Genomic DNA, 20,024 nt, shown 5'->3' on the forward strand with positions numbered 1-20,024 from the left:
ATATACATTTTAATATGAATATTATATAAGAAAAATATATTTACTTTTTTCCTTATATGAAAAAGAGATATAATTTTTTCCTATCAAATCGATCTCTTAGAAATAAAGTAATAGTTTCAGTAATAACTTGATATGAAAAAAAAAAAAAAAAAACTGACATAAAATTTATCATTTTTATTTTTGATAGTTTCACACTACTTGCTTTATATCTTTCCAGATATATACCATGGAAACTGAGATATCAATCCACGTTCGCGATTCATCCCTTCCCATTGAAGCCACCGAACTCAGACTAACGCACTCTTCTCACTTCTCACACCACATTAAACCCATTCTCCTTCTCTCTTTCACGCATCAAACTAACCCACTTTTCTACTCTTCTTCCTTCCACCAAAACTATGCACTAATTGCAACCCAATCCTCCGCAAACCGCAAAATTTCATTTTTCCCACTTAATGGGTAACTGCCTACGCTCGTCGGACAAGCTAACCGCCGAGATTCTGCCCCACGGCGGCGCCACCGTCTACCCCACCGTGCGCCTCCGCGGCTCCCCCAACAGCATTGTCGCCGCCTACACCCGCTTCGCGGTTCTCCACGACGCCGTCTCGTCCAACCCCGCTCCCGTCGCGCAACCTCCGCCGCCGCCTCCGCCGCGCACGGCGGCGCGTGGCGGAGGATCCGAGGCGGCGGTTCCGGTTGTGTTCCGCGTGGGGCCCCAGGCGGCGTCGGGCTCCCGCGACGCGCTGCTCCGGTTTATAGACTTGAAGTTTCCCGACCTGGCGGAGGAGGAGGAGGTGGCGGAGGCGGAGGTGGCGGCGGAGAGTGGCGGCGGCGGGAGGGAGGAGGAAACGGGGCCGTTGGTGGCGAGGGTGACGCGGCTGCAGCACAGGAGCATGACGTGGCACTTGGAGAGGGTTGTGAAGTGGGTGGAGGATCTGGCGACGCGTGGCGGAAGGAGGGCCGTTGATCCTAAGGTGGGGACTTGGAAGATGGAGGTGGCGAAATTCGGGAGGAGCTACTCTCAGCTGTTGGAGGTGATGTTGGAACATGCTCAAATGGAGGAGAGACTTCTCTTTCCTATCTTTGATAGAGCTGATCCTGGTACACAAATCTTTTGTTAACAATAAACAATATAACATTGTCATTGTTTTTGCAAGTTAGTTGATTTTGGTTTTACCAAGTGTTTTCCTAAATCTTTTCTTCATTGGTAAAATTAACTAACAATAAGGTAGTTTTTAATTTTTTTTGAGACAGGGTTGCATAGAATCATGGGAATTAAGTAAACTAAGGGGATCATGGTTTTGTCACGTGCTTTTGTTTGCTCTACATGATTTTGTTGAACCGTCGGATATCCCAGCAATGAATGTTAAATTAGAGATTATTTGGTTAATGTTTAATGGAAAAAGAAGATAGTGTAAAAGGGCGGTTTTGGCAGTTGAAACATACATTTTAGAAGTTAAGAGAAAGTAGTTTGCTTGTGTTTAAAGTTTTGTGATATTGAGGGCGAATGCAGGGCTGTGTAAAGCTGCAAAAGAGGAACATGCTAGGGACCTACCTATCATGAATGGCATCAAAGAAATTATTAAATCCGTTGAGGTTTTAGACTCACGCAGCCCTAATTACAGAGACACTTTGTACAACCTTTCTACTCGGCTCAAATCATTGCAGGTAATATATCCAACTCACAAATTATTATTTTCATTTGCACATTTTTTTTCTTCTCATTTTTATCATACAGTCTATCTTCATTTCATTTTTATCTTATACGTGCATGTTTGGTTTCACTTCCATGATATCAAAATCAATATAAATGTAACTAATTGTTAGTGAACCATGTCCAACTAAAAAATGGCGTGAAAGTAAACATGCTCTACATCAATTTGCATCTTGTGAATCAAGAGTTTGATATCTGAATTGGGTTCCCTTCACTTTTCTTGTTAACAGGTGCAATGCAAACAACATTTCATGGAAGAGGATTTGGAATTACTTCCAATGATGGAAGCAGTGGAGTTGAGCAAAGAGCAAGACGAGAGTGCACTAGAACAGTGTTTTGTTGTGATGCAAGGAACACATGGCCGGTTGTTAAAGTTCCTTCTTGAGGGGCTACCACCTCATGATGCTATGAAATACTTGGACTTGATCAGCATGTGTAGGGACAAAGAGAGAATGGAATCCATGCTTAAGATGGTTGTTGAGTATTGAGTATGTGTGATTATATATATATATATTCTTCATGGGTCCTATATCATGTGGCACACACAATGATGAATACTATGAAGCTTACATTGTGAATACAGATTATGTTTTCAAGATTGGGGACTCTTTTTTATGTCAGTTTTCTTTGTGAAACACCCAGCACAAGTGTAAGCTTTCAGACTTTCATCTCAAGCCTATCTGACACCATTTGGTCAATTAATGGAACAGGAAGCAGGGATGGTTCTTGACAAAGCATGGCATTTTCTTATTTTTATGTTTTCCCTTGCTTGTTTGAACAAGGCTGTTATGAATATATGTGCTCCTAAAGAATATTCATCCTTGTATTTGTACTTGAATTTATTCATAATGATAATAAGACTTCGGTGTTTTGATTAGTAGGAATTGAAAGTTTTTTTTGTTGGATACGTAGTAGTTTCCAATCCTTGATGCTAAATTTTTGTGCACGTAAATGAATAAAAAAGAGGCTAGAAATGATACATCAACTCATCAAGAAAGAAACTCGCAAATTAGGTTGAAATTTTTTTTGCCTGCATTGTAAAATATTTCAAATGGATGTCATTAACCCCGGTGAAGGTCCAAAATGTAGTGTATGAAAGATTTAGATTTTCTACTTGATAGTATATATACTCATGTGACATCCATCTATCCCAAGAATGAAACTAACTGAAACTCGTAAAAATTTGAATACATCTTCATAGAAATCACAAATAGAATAATCTAGTTCGTTGGAAGAATAAATAAAAAGAGTAGTAGTAGACAATTGTAGTTCAAAAAGACTCTAGCAACAAAAGAAGTAATAAAATTCCTAAATTACTCCACATTTTTGGTGTCATATTGGCATAAGAGTTTCACCAACACCTAGATTACTCCTTGTTCCTTTCAAGATTGGGGATCCTCATTCGCAAAACATACGACAGATACACCAAAATCAAACAGGGAGTGAGAATAATCTCACTCTATAGGGAATGGATTGCAACCCTCGGCATCCTATCTCTTCACGTAAAATAATATATTAATAACAACTGATACTTTGAAATATAATAATAACAATTCATACTTCAAACTGTAATAACAACATCAACCATCCACAAACACACACTCAAAGGTACAATGCAATGTGCACCTACATCTAAATGCATAAGGTACTCGACCATCATCATCATCAAGAATATACAATTGGTATCTAAGTCCCGAGTTAATCTTAAACTACTAACACAAAAGTATTCCCACTAGAACCACAAAAACAGGTTCCCACCATAACAACATAATCATGCAAATAAATTATACATGTCACCATTCACCACCATGCAAATGCTTTCATATTAATACATCACAATCATTGTTTAATTCATCGTCCACTGACATCTATATCCATCCACACCAAGGACATCAATCATGATAATAATCATCAATCATTAAGTATGCATATACATTCATCATCATATAACAATCACAAACATCATAAAAAAATCATTTAAAACATCACATTAAGCCTTTTGGCCATCCACACTGGGCTTAGAAACCCACGCTTGACCTTAAAATACAATAGAGAGCACCTACCTCTCTCGCGCCTGGCTTCCCCAGGCTAGACCTGGCTTTAAGCCACCACAAAGAGCACCAAAACCCCATCACGCCTGGCGTCACGCCTCGCATTCAACATTAAGCCACCACAAAGAGCACCATAGTCTTTTGCGCCCGGTGTGGACATCTCTATGCTCGACGCTAAGTCACAACAAAGAGCACCATAGTCTTTTCATGCCTGATGTGGACATCTCTACTCTCAGAGCCACAATAGAGAGCTCCATCCTCTCCTCGCACCTGACACGTTTAGGTAGTGCCTTCATGCACGCAAAGGCACGCCCGATGTCAAGCATTTAAGCTTGGCGCCGTGTGCGTTCCAACACCCAAACACACATATTAGAATTAATAATCTCAAAACAATTATCACCATAATCAATCTTACCACTTATAAGCACTTAGAATTTGTTTTACATCCAGAAAATTCTCCAATTTTAGAGTCTACAACTCTTTCTCCTTTAATTTTATCAAATTTCTCTCCTTAGGGTTCTAACTTTTTTCTACAGAGCATTCAATTAATTACTATAAGACATTTGATCATCAAATCAATCACATATTTGAAATCTACTTGACCAATTGCATCAAACGCACACATCATTTTATCAAACAGAAAACTTATGGGATTGAGGGTCAATCCCTCTACCCTTCATGCATACACCCGAATCCCAGAAATGAGTTTTCTCATTACCCCCTTACCTAGAGTAATGCAATGCAACATATGAGCCTAATCTTCTTCCTCTTTTTTGGTGATCCTTTCTCCTTGCTTTCTGAATGCGTTTTCTTCGGAGAACCCAAGTGTTAGAGAACCTGAAATAAAAAAAAATGAATAATAATTCTTCTCTCTTCCTCCTTTCTCTTCAAATATATGACTTCTATTTCTCTAAACCCCTCTTATCTTTATTGTTTTTTAATACTCCCCTGAATAATTAAATTTAATAATATACATAAAATAAAACAATCGTAAATCAAATAAAATCATTATTACTCCTCAAATCAATAATTAGAGAAAATTAAGGTGTTACAAGTAACCATCTAAACAAGTATCAGTTTGCAAGATCATAAAAGGCCTCAAAACATACATTATCATTACAAGTGTTCACAAAATTGAATCAACTAAAAATATTTGAAAACTAATAGGACATCATAAATTAGTGATTTGATTTAGTCTTTAAATTTTCAACATTGCGCAATTTGGTTTGAATTTTGGATTGAAATGTAAAATCACTCTAACTCTAAATCAAATTGGATTATACTTATTTATAAATATATTTTATTTTCAAATGTATAATCTAGATATATAAAATTAACACATAATATAAAAAGTGTTTTACAAAATTGTAAATTAATAAAAGGTGCTTTTCTCTCCAAATATACGTTAGAATATTTACAAGACATTTTATAAAATTGTAAAATATTAAATTGAATTTTAAAATAAAAATTAGAAATTATTTATAACAATTAAAAATAATTTTTAAATGACAAATTATATATATATATGAAAAAAATATTTAATATAATTAAAATTATATTAATTTTTTTTAATAATTTAAGATAAAATGGTATTAAATGTATTAAGTAGACGAAATATTTTATTATTTTGTATATTTTTAGTTGTATTTTTGACTTACGATCTTAAATAATAAAATTATATATTTTTAATTAAATTTTAAAAATCATAAAAATCGAACCAAATTAAATTAAAAAAATAATTTATTTAATTCAAAATTTATAATTCATTTAAATCAAATCAAATTAAATTTCAGTTAACTTTCTTATTTGATTTGGATGATGTTTAATGCAAAAATGGAATGAAATTACTTCATAAGCACTCTTAATTATTACATAGAGAGAAACGGACAGAAAAGGGCAAAAAATCAAAAATCAAAATCAAAATCAACAAGAGGAAACATTTCATTTAGGATTGATAGCAGAGTTTGCTAACATTTGATAAAATTCAAGGTAACAGATTGGAATTTTATTCAAGAGTGAATCGTTCAGTTTATTCTTTAAAATTGCAATAATCGGTCAAATTGACCCCTAAAAATAATATAATGACAAAATGGTCCCTGAAATTAACAAAATGATGCCAGAAATGATAAATTATCAATCTATTTAGTTACACCCCAAAACATGCATAATGAAAGAGAGATACTGAAGTTTTCTAATATCATTAGAAAAGGAAAAAGTAATTATTATTTCACTATTTTAGTAATTTTTATCTTCATGACGCCACAATCACATATATAGCATTATTGACTATCACTCGGTTACCGGTGTTTGATATACCATTTTTAAAAATTCTAATTTGAGGTCGAAAATGGTAGTTTTTGTATTTGATATATTATTTAAAAAATAGCATATTATAGTAAATATTATTTTTGAAAATGATTTGTACAGGTTTACCATGAATTTATTTTTATGAAGAGTTGAAAAATTAACTTTTTAAAATAAAAATAAAAATAAAACTTTAATATGATAAAACATCATGTTATTTTTATGTGTTTATTTAATGTAATAAAAATTTCTAATTGTTAAGTACTTCCTTTTAACCTATTTATAAGAAAAAAATGCTTAAAAATTTAAATTGAAATATAAGTAAATTTTAATTATATTAACTTTATTTAATATTTTTAATTCAAAAATACCTCTAAAATAATAAGTGAGAATACTATCTATAATAAATATAATTTAGAGTGTATATTTTATATGAAATTATTATATTAAATACATTCAACTACTTTCTTTAATTTGTGTGAATTGATTTATATATATATATATATATATATATATATGTTTAGAGGTTGTAACATTTATAAATATTTTTCAGAAATATTTATGACTAACCAAATAGATTTTCATGATTCATAATCTGAATTTCTAATTATCATCAATTATGATTCTCAAGTATTAAATAATTTATCATATACCAAACACTTTGTTAATGTGTTTCAAACAATAAATAACACGGACTAATAATGAAGGAATTAAATTAGGATATAATTTTAACAATTATATATATATATATATTAATTTCAAGAATCAATTTGTCTGACAATTACAATTTGAGAAATTAATCTGATCGTTAATTAAAAAAAACAAACTTCAAATACGATATTTTTGAAGTTTTATTAATTTTAGGAACTAATTTAATTTAATGGGCCATTACAACTTAAATGACTAAATTAGTGACACTGTTATCCTACTACTTTTTAATGAAAATAAATTTTGATGACACTTTTTTCTTTCTTAAATAGGTACATAGGGGCTAAGTATAATTTATGGTTTGAGAGCTCGTAGTCTAGGACGGTAGCACAAGGGTATTATAATGGGCGCACAATTTGGGACCATGATTTTAATTTTTTTTTTTTTTTGAAACATGAAAAAATGTGATATCCTTAAAACACTTTCGAAAAGAAGAGTGATGTTAAATATCTCATACAACAAAAATAATACATATATCGCTGGGCAGAAAAAAGTAAGGGACTATATTTATTTCTTAAGCTAATTTTTGAGGTTAAATTAAAATCAAAGCTAACTTATAAGATGGTATTAAAATTTAAGTTTAATACATTATTTCCTCTATGATTTTTTTTTTTTTTGAAAATTTTAATCAGATTGTTAGACTAAAATATACTGTAATTAGATTTTTCATCTCTTTATATTTTTATGATTTAATTTCTAAGGTTAGAAATTCATTTAATGTTTGTGAAAATTTACAAAATATTTTTTATATTTTTATATTTAGACAATCACATTAAATTATTATTTTATATCATCATTTCATGTGTATCAAGTAAGGATAACATATAAAAACTCATACCTATATATATTCATGACTAAAAATTACTATAAATTATAAATCAATAATTAAATGGATATGTATTTAATAATGTGACAGAGACAGACAATAAGATATTTGTATCTACATTTTAAAAATATTTTTAATTATATATAATTAATTTAATTAATTTATTTTTTTATAAATATAAGTTATAAAATTATTTTTCAATAATAATATATGCTTTGAAGTTATTTCTTTTTAGTTTTACTTTATTATTTTACTTTTTTATTTAAGACTTTACATTTTAACAAATATTTATCAATATCTGCAAATATATAAAATATTCATTAATATATACTAAATAGATACATGCACTAAATAGGACAGGCGGAGGTTTACTATCCGTCCCATTGTCGTACTCTAATATATCATATTTTAATTTTTATTGGTTAATTTTTTTGTATACTCCCTAATCATAAGAATTATGGAATAATAGGGAATTTTTATGACTAGGGATTAAAACATGATATATGTATAGATGATGACATGAAATAAAAATTTAATGCAATTGTTTAAGTATAAATATAAAGAATATTTAATAAAATTACATATATTGTAAATAATTTTTTAATCCGTAGGGACTACATTAAAAACTATAAAAAGACAAAGGACCCAATTTCAATTTTTTAAAATATTTTATGGATCTAATTGAAAATTTCTTAAAAGTTTAAGAATAAAATGATGTATTTAACTTAAAATTAACCATATTGATTATTGTTAGAATATATATATTACTATACTACCCACAAATGTCAATTTTATGTTCTTTTGATGAGAAAATAAGATGGTGAGCTTATACCTCACCAAAGTATATGCAAATGAATCATCAAAGCAATATTAGTGAAACAAGGATATGAAACATTATTATTGATAGAATTAAATAGCAAATATCACAAGATGTTTATAGTTGCTCAAGTTTTTTTTTTTTTTTTTTCCAACTAAGTGATGAATGGCTAAAGAGAAGTTAATCAACACAACATACAAAAGGAGAAAGAGTTATTTAGAAATTTCACATGGACTGATCAAAGTGATGTATATAAGTAGAAATAAATTGTATCTAATAAATTAATTTTGTAAGAGGTATAATTAAGTTTAAATGATTTATCTTAGTTATTGGACCTATCCGTTATCAAACCATATATGTTTAATATTGCAAATTCATGCTCAAAATATTAGTTATTAATTTCTCATGGCAAAATTTGCCCCTCACTCATCATTGAACCATTACCAAACCAGCAAATGTTTACAAATTGACACTCAAAATATAGAGTTGCCAATAGTATTGTCCCCTATTTCAATTCACAATACAATTGAAGTCTACGTGTCTATCATGCAATAGTAAATTAAGATGAAGAATAATTTACTATTACTGTTGCAACTATAACATTTGGACCTAACCATGTGAAAGTGTATAGGAGCTTGAAGTCCATTAGTTCACCATCTATGAAGGGAAGACATACATGGACAAGTCAAGAAAAATCGAGACAATAGATTTGTGACATGGAATTAGTAATAATTGATCGGAGCCAAGTCTATTTTTAGACCAGTGAATTATAGCAATACTCGGTTAGCAAAAATTAGTATATAATCACATTTATTGATGATTTCTTAAGATTCGTGTCGTGTGGGTAGACTTCATAATAAGGAGAAATCAGAAGCTCAAGTCAAGTGAAGTTAGGTAATTAGGACCTAAATTTGATTCCTACATATCCGCAAACAGATAATATACTTCAATGGTGCATATCATTCATTTCGATTGAGTTGAGTGCATAAAAGTTGTTGCTTATGTCAAGTTAGTCAAACTTAAATTTATTTATGCACATGGAAATTGTGGGGGCGTTAAATAAGCGATGAATTATTTCCTAGTTTTTTTTTTTTTTTATGCTACGTACTTGTGCCAAATTAAGAATATAGCAAGTTTGATTTTTTTTAAAACATTACATTTGTAGGAAATATTTACGTTCGAAAATAATAACTAATTTTTTTTATTAGATATTATAAATATATATAAAGTGGATACTCCCTTTCTAATATAATTTATTTCATATGTATTATCAAAATTTACTACAAGAGAATTGTCATATAGTGACATATACCATATAATGACACTATACATATTACTAGAAATTACTTTTACTTACCCAATAAATACAATATATATTGATATATTGTTAAAAAATGTACGTATAAACTATAGTAACATATAAAATATGTTGTTAAATTTCATTCAAAATTAACATTAAAATTGTATGTAATTATATATTAAATAGATATATACCTCTATATATATATATATATATATATATATATATATATATATATATATATATTACTTACAATGACACTTTTGTATGTCAATATATATATAATATTTCTTATAATAATTCAAATTGACTAATATTAGTATATAATAATTAGCGAGACCAATGTTGATATATAACAATTAGCAAGTTTGATAAAAGATATTGATGTATTTTTGTTGGTCATGTCAACGGAAAGGATAAAGATATTGTAAATATGGTGTTCGAGGAGATATCTTCAAAGTGGTTCCCACAAACATGTGCATGGATGAGAAAAAGTTGTCAACTCAAGAAATGGTTGAGCCTTCACCAAATCGAACTAGAGATCAACAAAATAATGAAAAAATATAATAAAAAAAATTGAGCTAACATGAATTCATGTTAAGTGCTGAGAAGAAGGAAAAATTATTAGGTAATTTATGTGTCTATAGTTTTGACTAACTATAATTTAATATGTATTTAAAAATTTTAATTTATAAGATAACAATCAATAATCACATTTAATTATATGTCTTTAAAGATTAGTTAAGAATTATGTGATTCAACATTTTTTTAGTAATTTCTCTAGAGAAAAAAAAGAGACAAATTAAATAAACGAATTGTATGAAGAAAGTTTCTCCTTTATAATTAAAGTGCAAGATAATTATAACATGTTAACGTAGTAATTAAACACTATATACTTTACATGTCATGGTGAGAGTTTATTTAATAACAAATCCATATTGAATTCATTTTACGTGTAAAAATTTATCAAAACAACGATATTTATGATATCACAAACGAATTAATTTATGACTTAGTGAGCTATAAAATATCCATGAGGATAAAAATAAAAAATAAAAAGCACGGAAGACAATACAAAATATGTCAATATAGTACTAATAGGAAATAACATATCAAAAAATAAAAGCTCGCAATAAGAAGATAAAAATAAAAATCATGTTAGAAAAATATCAATATCGAAGAATCACCGACCTTTTTTTTTTTTTTTTTTTGGTGATGTGAGTAAATCAAACAAATTAACTTCACCTTGAGAAATTTTAGGAGAATTTTTATGGTACCTTTAATTATTGAAGGATTTTGGTACTGTTGATGATGTGTTGCTGATGTGTATTTATGTGTCTTTATTTAAAGTCCATGTCAGTTTTAATTTTTTATTTATTTAAAATCCACGTCAGTTATATGGTTAACTGAAGTTCATGTTTTAAAAAAAAAAATTCCATATCTTTCTAGCATCTTTCTCGCTTCCTGTTTCTTCCCTCTCTTCCTAGTTCTTTCTCGCCGATAATCTGGCCTTGCGGGCCGGCAAGCAAGACGTCGAAGGCGTAGAGCGCGATCGCCAGCGAGGCGTGGAGGAGGAGCGTGGCGGAGAGGGAGAGGACATCAAAGCGGCCGTGGAAAGTGACAGTGGCACCGGGGGTGACAGAGGGTTGACGAAGAGTGACGTTGGCGATAGTTCCCGAACTGGACAGGACGCATAGGCCCATGTTCTTTCTATGGCTGAATCGGGCCAGGGCCTCGACCACGTCGCTCCCGCCCGAGATTTCTAAAATAAAAGGGGTCATAGCGAGCTCGGGCTCCCGGGTTATAACGAGCGGCAGTTTGGGCTTGTTTTTGGAGCCGGGAGGGCAGCCCCTGGGGCGCATGACAATTTGTTCTCACTCGCTCAGGGTACGTCCACAAATTCTATTTTCATTTTTCCTGTATATCTTCACGGAGCGAGAAAGACGCCAGAAAGATACGAAAAAAAAAATTTAAAAGGTGAATTTCAAGTAACCATTTAACTAATGTGAATTTTAAATAAATAAAAAATAAAAAATGATATGGACTTTAAATAATAACACATAAATACATAAAAGTTACACATCATCAACAATACCAAAATCCTTCTTATATAGAGGGTTCAGTAGTTTACTCTACTCTCACAAATATTTAAAATTTTGCTTATAAATAAGCTACCATTTGTGGGAGCTTATAACAACACTTTGAACGAAGTTTTGGCGAAATAGTTTTCTTCAGTTTCTGGTTAAGTGGGTGAGTGAGTTATATTGTAATTGTCTACCCCAATGTTCTACAGGTCCATTATCTAACGTCGAGTAACATCATTTTGATTAAGACCGCAAGGTGTTCCACACCTAAAAATTATCATGCAAGCATTAATTCCTGACCAAAGCATTGTCTTTAATTAATAGATTTTGACTGTGATGATAACATTTATTTTGCTGAGTCAGACACAGTTCGTAACTATGAAACTTTCTTGCCAAATCCGTGCATAAAACATATATAACATATACAAATAAACTAGTGTTATAGCTGCATGTATATTAAATTAATTGAATGATTCAAAATATTTTTAGTCACAATTTTTTTTCAGATTTTGTTTTTAGTCTTTGAATAAATTTTATTTAGTTTTAGTTCTTGAAAATTTTCTTCATAAACAAAAAGATTTGACATCAGGGACCAAAATACTAATAGGGAAAAAAATTTTAAGAACTAAAAGTAAAAATCAGTAAAAATATAGGGACAAATTAGGAAAAATAAATTTGTTGAAGGAGAACTATAAATAAAAATCAACAAAAATTTAAAAACTAAGAACATATATAATCTTACATCACAAATTTATATATATATATATATATATATATATATATATATATATATATATAGTAACATAAAAAAGTGTCACTATAAATATAAAATATGTAGATATAAATCTATTTAATATATATTTACATACAATTTTAATGATTTTTTGAATAAGATTCAATAACATATATCATGTCGTTATAACTTATACCTTCAATTTTTAACAATTATGAGAATATATTTATTGACATATACAACATATAGTCTAAGTAAAAATATATTTTGTTATAAGCATTGTGTTACTATAGATTGTATGTCATTATAAGACAAATTTTTTTTAGAGTATTACAATAGTTTGTGCCTTATTAGAGTATCCCTCAAATGCTCAAAAAAGAGAGAAAAGACGAGAACAAACATGGGATTGCATCGCTTGAATATAGGAAGTAGCTTGAACGTGTTGCCTAAATGGAGGCAATGGCTAAGCGAACCTGGTCGCTTGTATGGAGGAAGTTGAAACAAAAGGTGATAGTGCATTTGGAACACTTTTCAATGCCTTAATTTGGGATGATTTGGAATTTAATAGTGTAAATAATTGATATATTAGATATGATTTGTATAAGAAGGTTTAATTATTATGATTGTAAATTCTTATTAATTTTTGCAATTTGACACACTTTTATACTCTATTCTTGTGCAGGCCATATTCGGAGATCCTAACATTGAATTTGGACATTGTTAGTGTTTCTGGAAAGATAAGAGAGATTTCTACAACTTCTTTATTGGTAGCAAAGGCCCATTTGGATGTTAAGTGGGTCAAAATTGCATTGTAATGTTGCGACCCTGCACAATTTTTTTTTAGAATGTAATGTTAGGATTTATTTAGTAATGTAATTAGTTGATTTAGTGAGGCAAACCTTGTAAATATTCTAATTAGGCTCACTATATTTCTTTATTAATAAGTGTTGTAAGACTTGTTATGTACATTTTACACTCATTTTTTAGATTTTAGAGTTTTTTCTTCTATAAGTTTCTCTAAATTCTCTCTCTCTCTTGGAATTTTCTCTTTATGTTTTTCTACACAAAGGAACTACAATATCTTGATAAAAATGTGTGGCTAATTCATTCATTCGATTCGAGGTTTCATGAATTACGATAAAATTTGAGTTCCCGATCTATTTTTATCATACAAATTTTCTTCGTCTTCTTCTCCGTTCTACATCTATTTTTATTCTTCATGATTATAAATTTTATTTTAATAGATCCAAATCATATTTGAAGATTAATTTTGAATCTAGATCTAAATTTAGATCAAGACCTAAAATAACCTAAATTGTCTAAATCAATTGTTCATCGTTCTTGAATTTCATAGAAATTGTGAGATCACGATTGCATTTCATTTTTTTTTTTATGAAATTCAATAGATCTAGATTTAGATCTACATTTATATTACGTTCATGTTGATTTAGGTTGATTGAATTTCGGTTATAATTTGAATCGTCAAAATTTTACCATAACGATTGAAATCTTGAATTAAAGTAATTTTCAATTGAATTTTCCATTTAATTTTTTTTGTTTGCATTTGTAATGTTCTAAATTCTCTTTGTTATTCATAAAAATATTCTTTCTAATTGCATGATAATTTTGGATCATATTGACTTTTATCTTTGAGAAGAATGATCTAATTTGTTTTCTTATACTACAAATCTTTGGTGAAAATCTAGTAATTTTTTATAGTGATTCGATAATGCTATAAAAATGGTGTCATTGCCATGGACACAAGTCATTGTGTCTTAATTTTATCACGTCTACTAACTGTTTGTGAAATTGCTTTTGTATATACTAACTTTGATACTAACCATTTTTGTTGAGTTTTGTGATTTTGTGTAATAGTTGCTCAAAAACACTTTTTAGAGTTTTTCGCTTTGTGCTAGTATTGCATAATGTGGTTAAGAGTAAACACAAACCTATACACTAGAGAGTTGAGAGTAAACACTATCTGGAGAGGATTTTATCATTTTTGGATCATTCTTTAATTTAACATGTCCTCTTACTTGCTTTAAATGTGAAAAATGTGTTCATAGATTATTGTTAAGCCTTGATGCTTTGAATGTTTGTATTATTTCCCTTTTTTATACATTTGTGATTCATTGAAAAGTGTTAAAAACATTGTTCATAGATTTATTATTAGTTTTAGGTTGAAAATTGAGTTTTTCCCCAGAGTGCAAAAGATTAAGTGTGAGAGTATTTGATAGTGCATTTGGGACGCATATTTCAATGCCTTGATTTTGGATGATTTGGCATTTAATAATGTAAATAATTGATATTTAGATGTGATTTGTATTAGTGAGTTTAGTTGGCGATGATTGTAAATTCTTATTAATTTTCACAATTTAACCCACTTTTACACTATTCTTGTGTAGGCCACATCTGGACCTCTTGACATTGAATTTGGACGTTCTTGGTATTCTTTGCCGGGAGTAAAGGCCAATTTGAACGCTAAGTGGTTCAAAAATGCATTGCAATGTTGTGGCCCAACATAATATTTTTATTTTTATTTTAGAATATAATGTTAGGATTTATTTAGTGATGTAATTAGTTGATTTAGTGAGTCAGGATTTGTAAATATTTTGATTAGGCCCACTATATTTTTATATTAATAGGTGTTGTAAGACTTATTATATACACTTTACACTCATTTTTTAGATTTTAGACTTGCTTCTTCTATAAGTTTTTCTAAATTCTTTCTCCCTCTCTCTCTCTCACACAATTTTCTCTTTACATTTTTCTACACGAAAGAACTGTAGCATCTTGATGAGGATGTGTGGCTAATTATCCATTTATTTGATTTGAGGTTTCATGAATTATGGTAAAATTCAAGTTCTCGATCTATTTTTACCCTACGAATTCTCTTCATCTTCTTCTCTGTTCTAGATCTATTCTCCATTCTTCATGATTATGATATTTTCAATAGATCTTGATCAAATTTGAAGATTAATTTAGAATCTAGATCTATATTTAAATCTAAACCTAAAATAACCTAAATCAATCATTAACCATTCTTGAATTTTGCAAAAATTGTGAGATCGCGATTGTATTTTATGAAATTCAGATCTAGGTTTAGATCTAAATTTAGATTTTGCTGGTGTTGATTTAGGTTGATTAAATTTGGATTACAATTTGAACCGTGAAAATTTTACCATAACGATTGAAATTTTGAATCAATATAATTTTGATTGAATTTTTTGTTTCTGTTTGTAATATTCTAAATTCTCTATGTTGTTCATAAAAATCTCATTTCTAATTGCGTGATAATTTTGGATCTTATTGACTTGTATCTTCGAGAAGAATGACTTAGATTGTTCCCTATATTACAAATCTTTGAGAGAAAATCTAATAATTTTTTATAGTGATTTGAAAATGCTATCAAATGGACAACAAAGATGAATATGATGAATAGTGATAAAGAGCACAAACTAAATTCGTGCTCCTAGTATCCTAATAAGAACACTTTCTATGATGAATGTTGATTCACTCATCATAAAATGTATTTTACTATGTTCAATAAATCAACATCAGTCATAAAAAGATTGGAGTCAAATTTTGATCAACGCATTTTTTACGAATATTGACTTACCCGTCATAGAAAGAACATTTTATGTAAGGTAAGTCAACATCTACCATAGACAGTTTTGACATATTTATAAGTATTGTGCCACTTTCTATGTCGTGTGGATAATACTCAACATAGAAAGTGCATCAATAAATTATTTTTGCACTAGTGTTATATGTGTGAAGATTATAAGATAACCTATTGATTTAACGCTAACTACAAAGCTTAAACACACACAAAGCAGAACAAACAATACAAGTTGCACTGTTTTCGAAAAGGCTCGTTATATGCACATTTATACACATTTGCAATAACCAAAATTCTAGAGTTTCAACTTAATCTTGATCAACACCTTTTTTTAGTACAACTTAAATATGTTTTTAGTCTTGCAAAATGAACAAGTTTTTATTTTAGTCCCTATAATTTTTTTCTTTGTTTTTCATCCGTCAAAATTTAGAATTATTGCTTTTAATTTCTATATAATCATTTTTAACTACTCATTTGTTCATTAAAAAATTAGTTGACAATATTAGATATTAACTACAATTATTAATGATAGAATATTAACATATGTGATACGTTTAAAAAATTTTATAGGTCTTTAAAATAAATATTTTTTATATACTTTAAAATCATAGTTACGAATTAAAAATAATAATTTTAAATTTTAAATGAAGGAAAATAAAATAAATATTTTACAAGCACTTAAGCAAAAATTATTCATTTTACAAGAAAAAAATATTTACAAATTTTTAAAAGATAAAAAAATAAAAAAAAAATTTACAATTAAAACACTTCTATTTTATAATAAAGAATAACATATTTAGATCCTAATTAATAAGAAACTAGCCCGGTTAATGACCAAATACCCGAGTAATACAAGAAACTTGATCAAATATCTAGACACCTCAAGCAAAAAATGAAACGTCAACTTAAGCAACAAAATCACAAAATCTTATGAACTTAAGTGATATATGTAGTAGTCATGAAGAAATAAGGGACCCACACCATCAAGCATGTGTGTTGCTCTCTTTTATTGTAAGGGTTCAAAATTTGCTATTAAAATATTAGATCGTGCAATTGAGTGTAATTTGCCGGAACTTCCTTTTTTTATGTACAACACACTCAAACCTCATTATGACATTCCAATGTTATCTTAGATCAAATTAGTGGTGATCAAAGTAGCGAATAACAGTGTAATTGGATTTAATGAAATGTGCTTTTTCAATAAAGTGCACTTTAAAAATCCAAAAGGTATCCCCACTAACACTTGTTTATTAATGATGAGATAGTTGATGGTTTCTTTTCAAGTATAAAATTAGACACTGCAACTAATCCAAATAGTTGAAGGTTTACTTTCAAAATTTATTTATCCGCTCACATTGAAGAATTTTTCCTGTATTTTTTTTAATTTTTATTTTTATTTTACCTGTTCTATAAGTAGTGATGCAAAATATAAGATGCTTGCAAGTAAAAGAAAAATTCCATGCATTTCCTAAGAAGATGACATATTTGATTAGCACAGCATCTAGCTGCATGTTGCAATCTCCCTAAAGTGCGAGGGGTATATCCATGCATTTTCTAAGAAGACGACGCATATATGTGTAAACATTGTAGTGTAAAAAGAAAAAAATAAATATTGGTAGGTGGAACAAAGGAGGAATCACTATATATAATTGACATGCAAAAAATATCTATAAAAAATATCTTCTTTTGCATTAGGTTAAGCATCAAAATTAGTCCCATATAATAGTGATACTCTTGAGAAATGTTTGTCCTATGTATAATCCATTGGCTTTTATTATTTATAGTGACATGATTGAATCAAAATACAACGTGAGTTCATAATGGCTGGTTACAATGGCACATTTATGCTTGGAAAATTACATAACCAAACTAGAGTTCAGCCTCCTTATGGGTGTGAATCACGCAATCTGATTTAGGGCATGAAGGACATGATGCATGTCAAATAATAACCCTTCTCCATCTGGTTTTCATCCAGAAAATATTGTTCTGATTGATCTATATACCCTGAAATCAGTTGGTCAGCACAAGTAGAGCAGGAACCAGCTCTACATTGTGGGTAAAAGGAAAAACAAAAAAAACTCATTCTCTTATGCATAAAATGTGATTATACAAACAAGGCAATATTATAAAAAAAAAAATAGACAAATTAAAAAATTTATCTGACATGATTTGACATCGTGAAAAGGAGATAAACACTAGAAGGAGGGAGATTGAATAGTGTATATAAAACTCGCACATTTTTTTGCAATAAACTAGTAATGCTAGTGACAAGAAATGAGAAGAGAAGTTAGATGGAATACTGAGTATTTTTATGATGGTTCATCTCATCCACTGAGACTACATTTAGTTCTCAATTTAACTAGATTGAGTTTTATTATCTTTAAACAAAGATACAAATATTCTTTTAAAAAGTCACTTCTGATTTAACTTTAAGTATTCTTTGACTTACCTCTTCAAGCAACTACTCGAGTATTCTTTTAACAACAAGTCTCTCTAAGGTTAACAACTAAGTGTTCTTTTATAGTCAAGTGTCTCCAGGCTCAAAACAACCAAGTATTCTTTTATAGTCAAGTCTCTGAAGCTTAAGAACAAGTATTCTTTTTTAGACAAACGTCTTCAAGCTCAACCTTATAATAATGGTTATGAAGGTTACAGAAAAGTTGTGTTCGTCTCACTAAGACGCTATACAACCAATTACAAAGCAGTGAATGCTTACAAAAAAAAAGAGATTTAAAAAGAGTGTGTTTCTATACAAATGTATCCATGTAAAATTAGCATCTCTATCTTTATTGTACTTTGAAAATTCTTATATATAGTAGCCTTAAGAAGATGACCATTGCAACACTTTGAGTCCAGCTCACAAGTTTTCTTCGTTTATCTTCATCATCTTTCCTTATCAGGTAGGTGACCATTAGACTCATTTAATGCTAGTATAAATGTATTTTACCAAACGGTATCTCTTATCTAATCAAGAAGACTACTTATTAACTTTTCATGCCAAACAAAGCTTTCGAAAGCAATGTCAACGTAGCATGTGGCCTCAACGACACACCTAGAATAATCCATTACACATGCATGCTCTAACACACGCTTACCACATTCACTATACAATCATAACCTTCATCACATTCCACACCAACACAAGATAACGCATCACACATAGCATATTGAAACATGAGACATAGGTCGAGGCATCATAAAAAGTGAAGGAATTCATGAAAATTGCAAGCAAGGAAGATCACGACTGAGATTGGTGAGTCACACCCGTGATTCATTCACAAAAAGTGAGGATTTCTAAAACAAGGTCAATCATAGCCATGACTTACCAGTCATGCCTGTGATTCATGCGCAAAAGTGAGGGTTCTCAATTAAGTCAATCACAACCGTGACTCACTAGTCACGCACGTGATTCACGTACAAAAGTGAGGATTCTCAACAGAGTCAATCACGGTCGTGACTCACCAATCACGCTCGTGATTCACTCTGTCCCAATGCAAAACATAAAACCTGCATATCACAGAACGCGAACTCCACCACTTTTACACCAATTCATCAAGTTTCATAACTTAATTGGTACAAATATTCCATTATACGTTTAGAACACAAAATAACACTCAATTTAATCATCAGTACATCAAATCAAACCCACAAAGCACATTCTTAATTATTTCCATTAGGATTTCCCATAGGAACCCACAAAACACTCTACGTCAAATCAAAACATATCAATTTCAGGAATCAAATACATATTCGCACTCAAAATCAAACAAGGAATACAAAAGAACATTCAGAAATCAAAACAGAAAACTTTCACAAATCCCTAGCATACATAAACATAGGATTGGGGGCCAATCTTGACTACCAA

The 20,024-nt window shown here is 29.9% G+C and overlaps 2 protein-coding genes and 1 long non-coding RNA gene across 4 annotated transcripts; 1 reads left to right on the forward strand and 2 right to left on the reverse strand.

The window, feature by feature from the left end:
• Nucleotides 1-223: 223 nt before the first annotated feature.
• Nucleotides 224-2,591, forward strand: LOC109788396 (uncharacterized). The gene is made up of 3 exons (XM_020347113.3): nucleotides 224-1,101; nucleotides 1,514-1,668; nucleotides 1,945-2,591. The coding sequence occupies exons 1-3, from the start codon at nucleotides 456-458 to the stop codon at nucleotides 2,200-2,202; spliced, it is 1,059 nt and encodes a 352-aa protein (XP_020202702.1). The 5' UTR covers nucleotides 224-455; the 3' UTR covers nucleotides 2,203-2,591.
• An 88-nt stretch (nucleotides 2,592-2,679) lies between these two features.
• Nucleotides 2,680-5,105, reverse strand: LOC145949702 (uncharacterized). Of its 2 annotated transcripts, none has more exons than XR_014428115.1 (3): nucleotides 4,492-5,105; nucleotides 3,778-4,055; nucleotides 2,680-3,210 (listed from the first exon to the last, which is right to left on the reverse strand). It is a non-coding gene; the product is annotated as an uncharacterized LOC145949702 (long non-coding RNA). The 2 variants fall into 2 exon arrangements; XR_014428114.1 differs by having other exon boundaries at nucleotides 3,778-4,096.
• A 6,060-nt stretch (nucleotides 5,106-11,165) lies between these two features.
• Nucleotides 11,166-11,582, reverse strand: LOC109788400 (AT-hook motif nuclear-localized protein 17). Its single transcript, XM_020347119.1, has one exon. The coding sequence runs from the start codon at nucleotides 11,580-11,582 to the stop codon at nucleotides 11,166-11,168; it is 417 nt and encodes a 138-aa protein (XP_020202708.1).
• Nucleotides 11,583-20,024: the final 8,442 nt, after the last annotated feature.

Source organism: Cajanus cajan, chromosome 7, assembly GCF_000230855.2.
Source record: "Cajanus cajan strain Asha chromosome 7, NIPB_CcT2T_4, whole genome shotgun sequence".
In the NCBI taxonomy this organism is placed as follows: domain Eukaryota; kingdom Viridiplantae; phylum Streptophyta; class Magnoliopsida; order Fabales; family Fabaceae; genus Cajanus; species Cajanus cajan.

Coding starts and splice junctions, on each gene's coding strand:
- LOC109788396 (XM_020347113.3), top strand. CDS start 456: ATGGGTAACTGCCTACGCTCGTCGGACAAGCTAACCGCCGAGATTCTG. Junction 1,102..1,513: donor CTTTGATAGAGCTGATCCTG/GTACACAAATCT, acceptor GGGCGAATGCAG/GGCTGTGTAAAGCTGCAAAA. Junction 1,669..1,944: donor CTCGGCTCAAATCATTGCAG/GTAATATATCCA, acceptor TCTTGTTAACAG/GTGCAATGCAAACAACATTT.
- LOC109788400 (XM_020347119.1), bottom strand. CDS start 11,582: ATGCGCCCCAGGGGCTGCCCTCCCGGCTCCAAAAACAAGCCCAAACTG.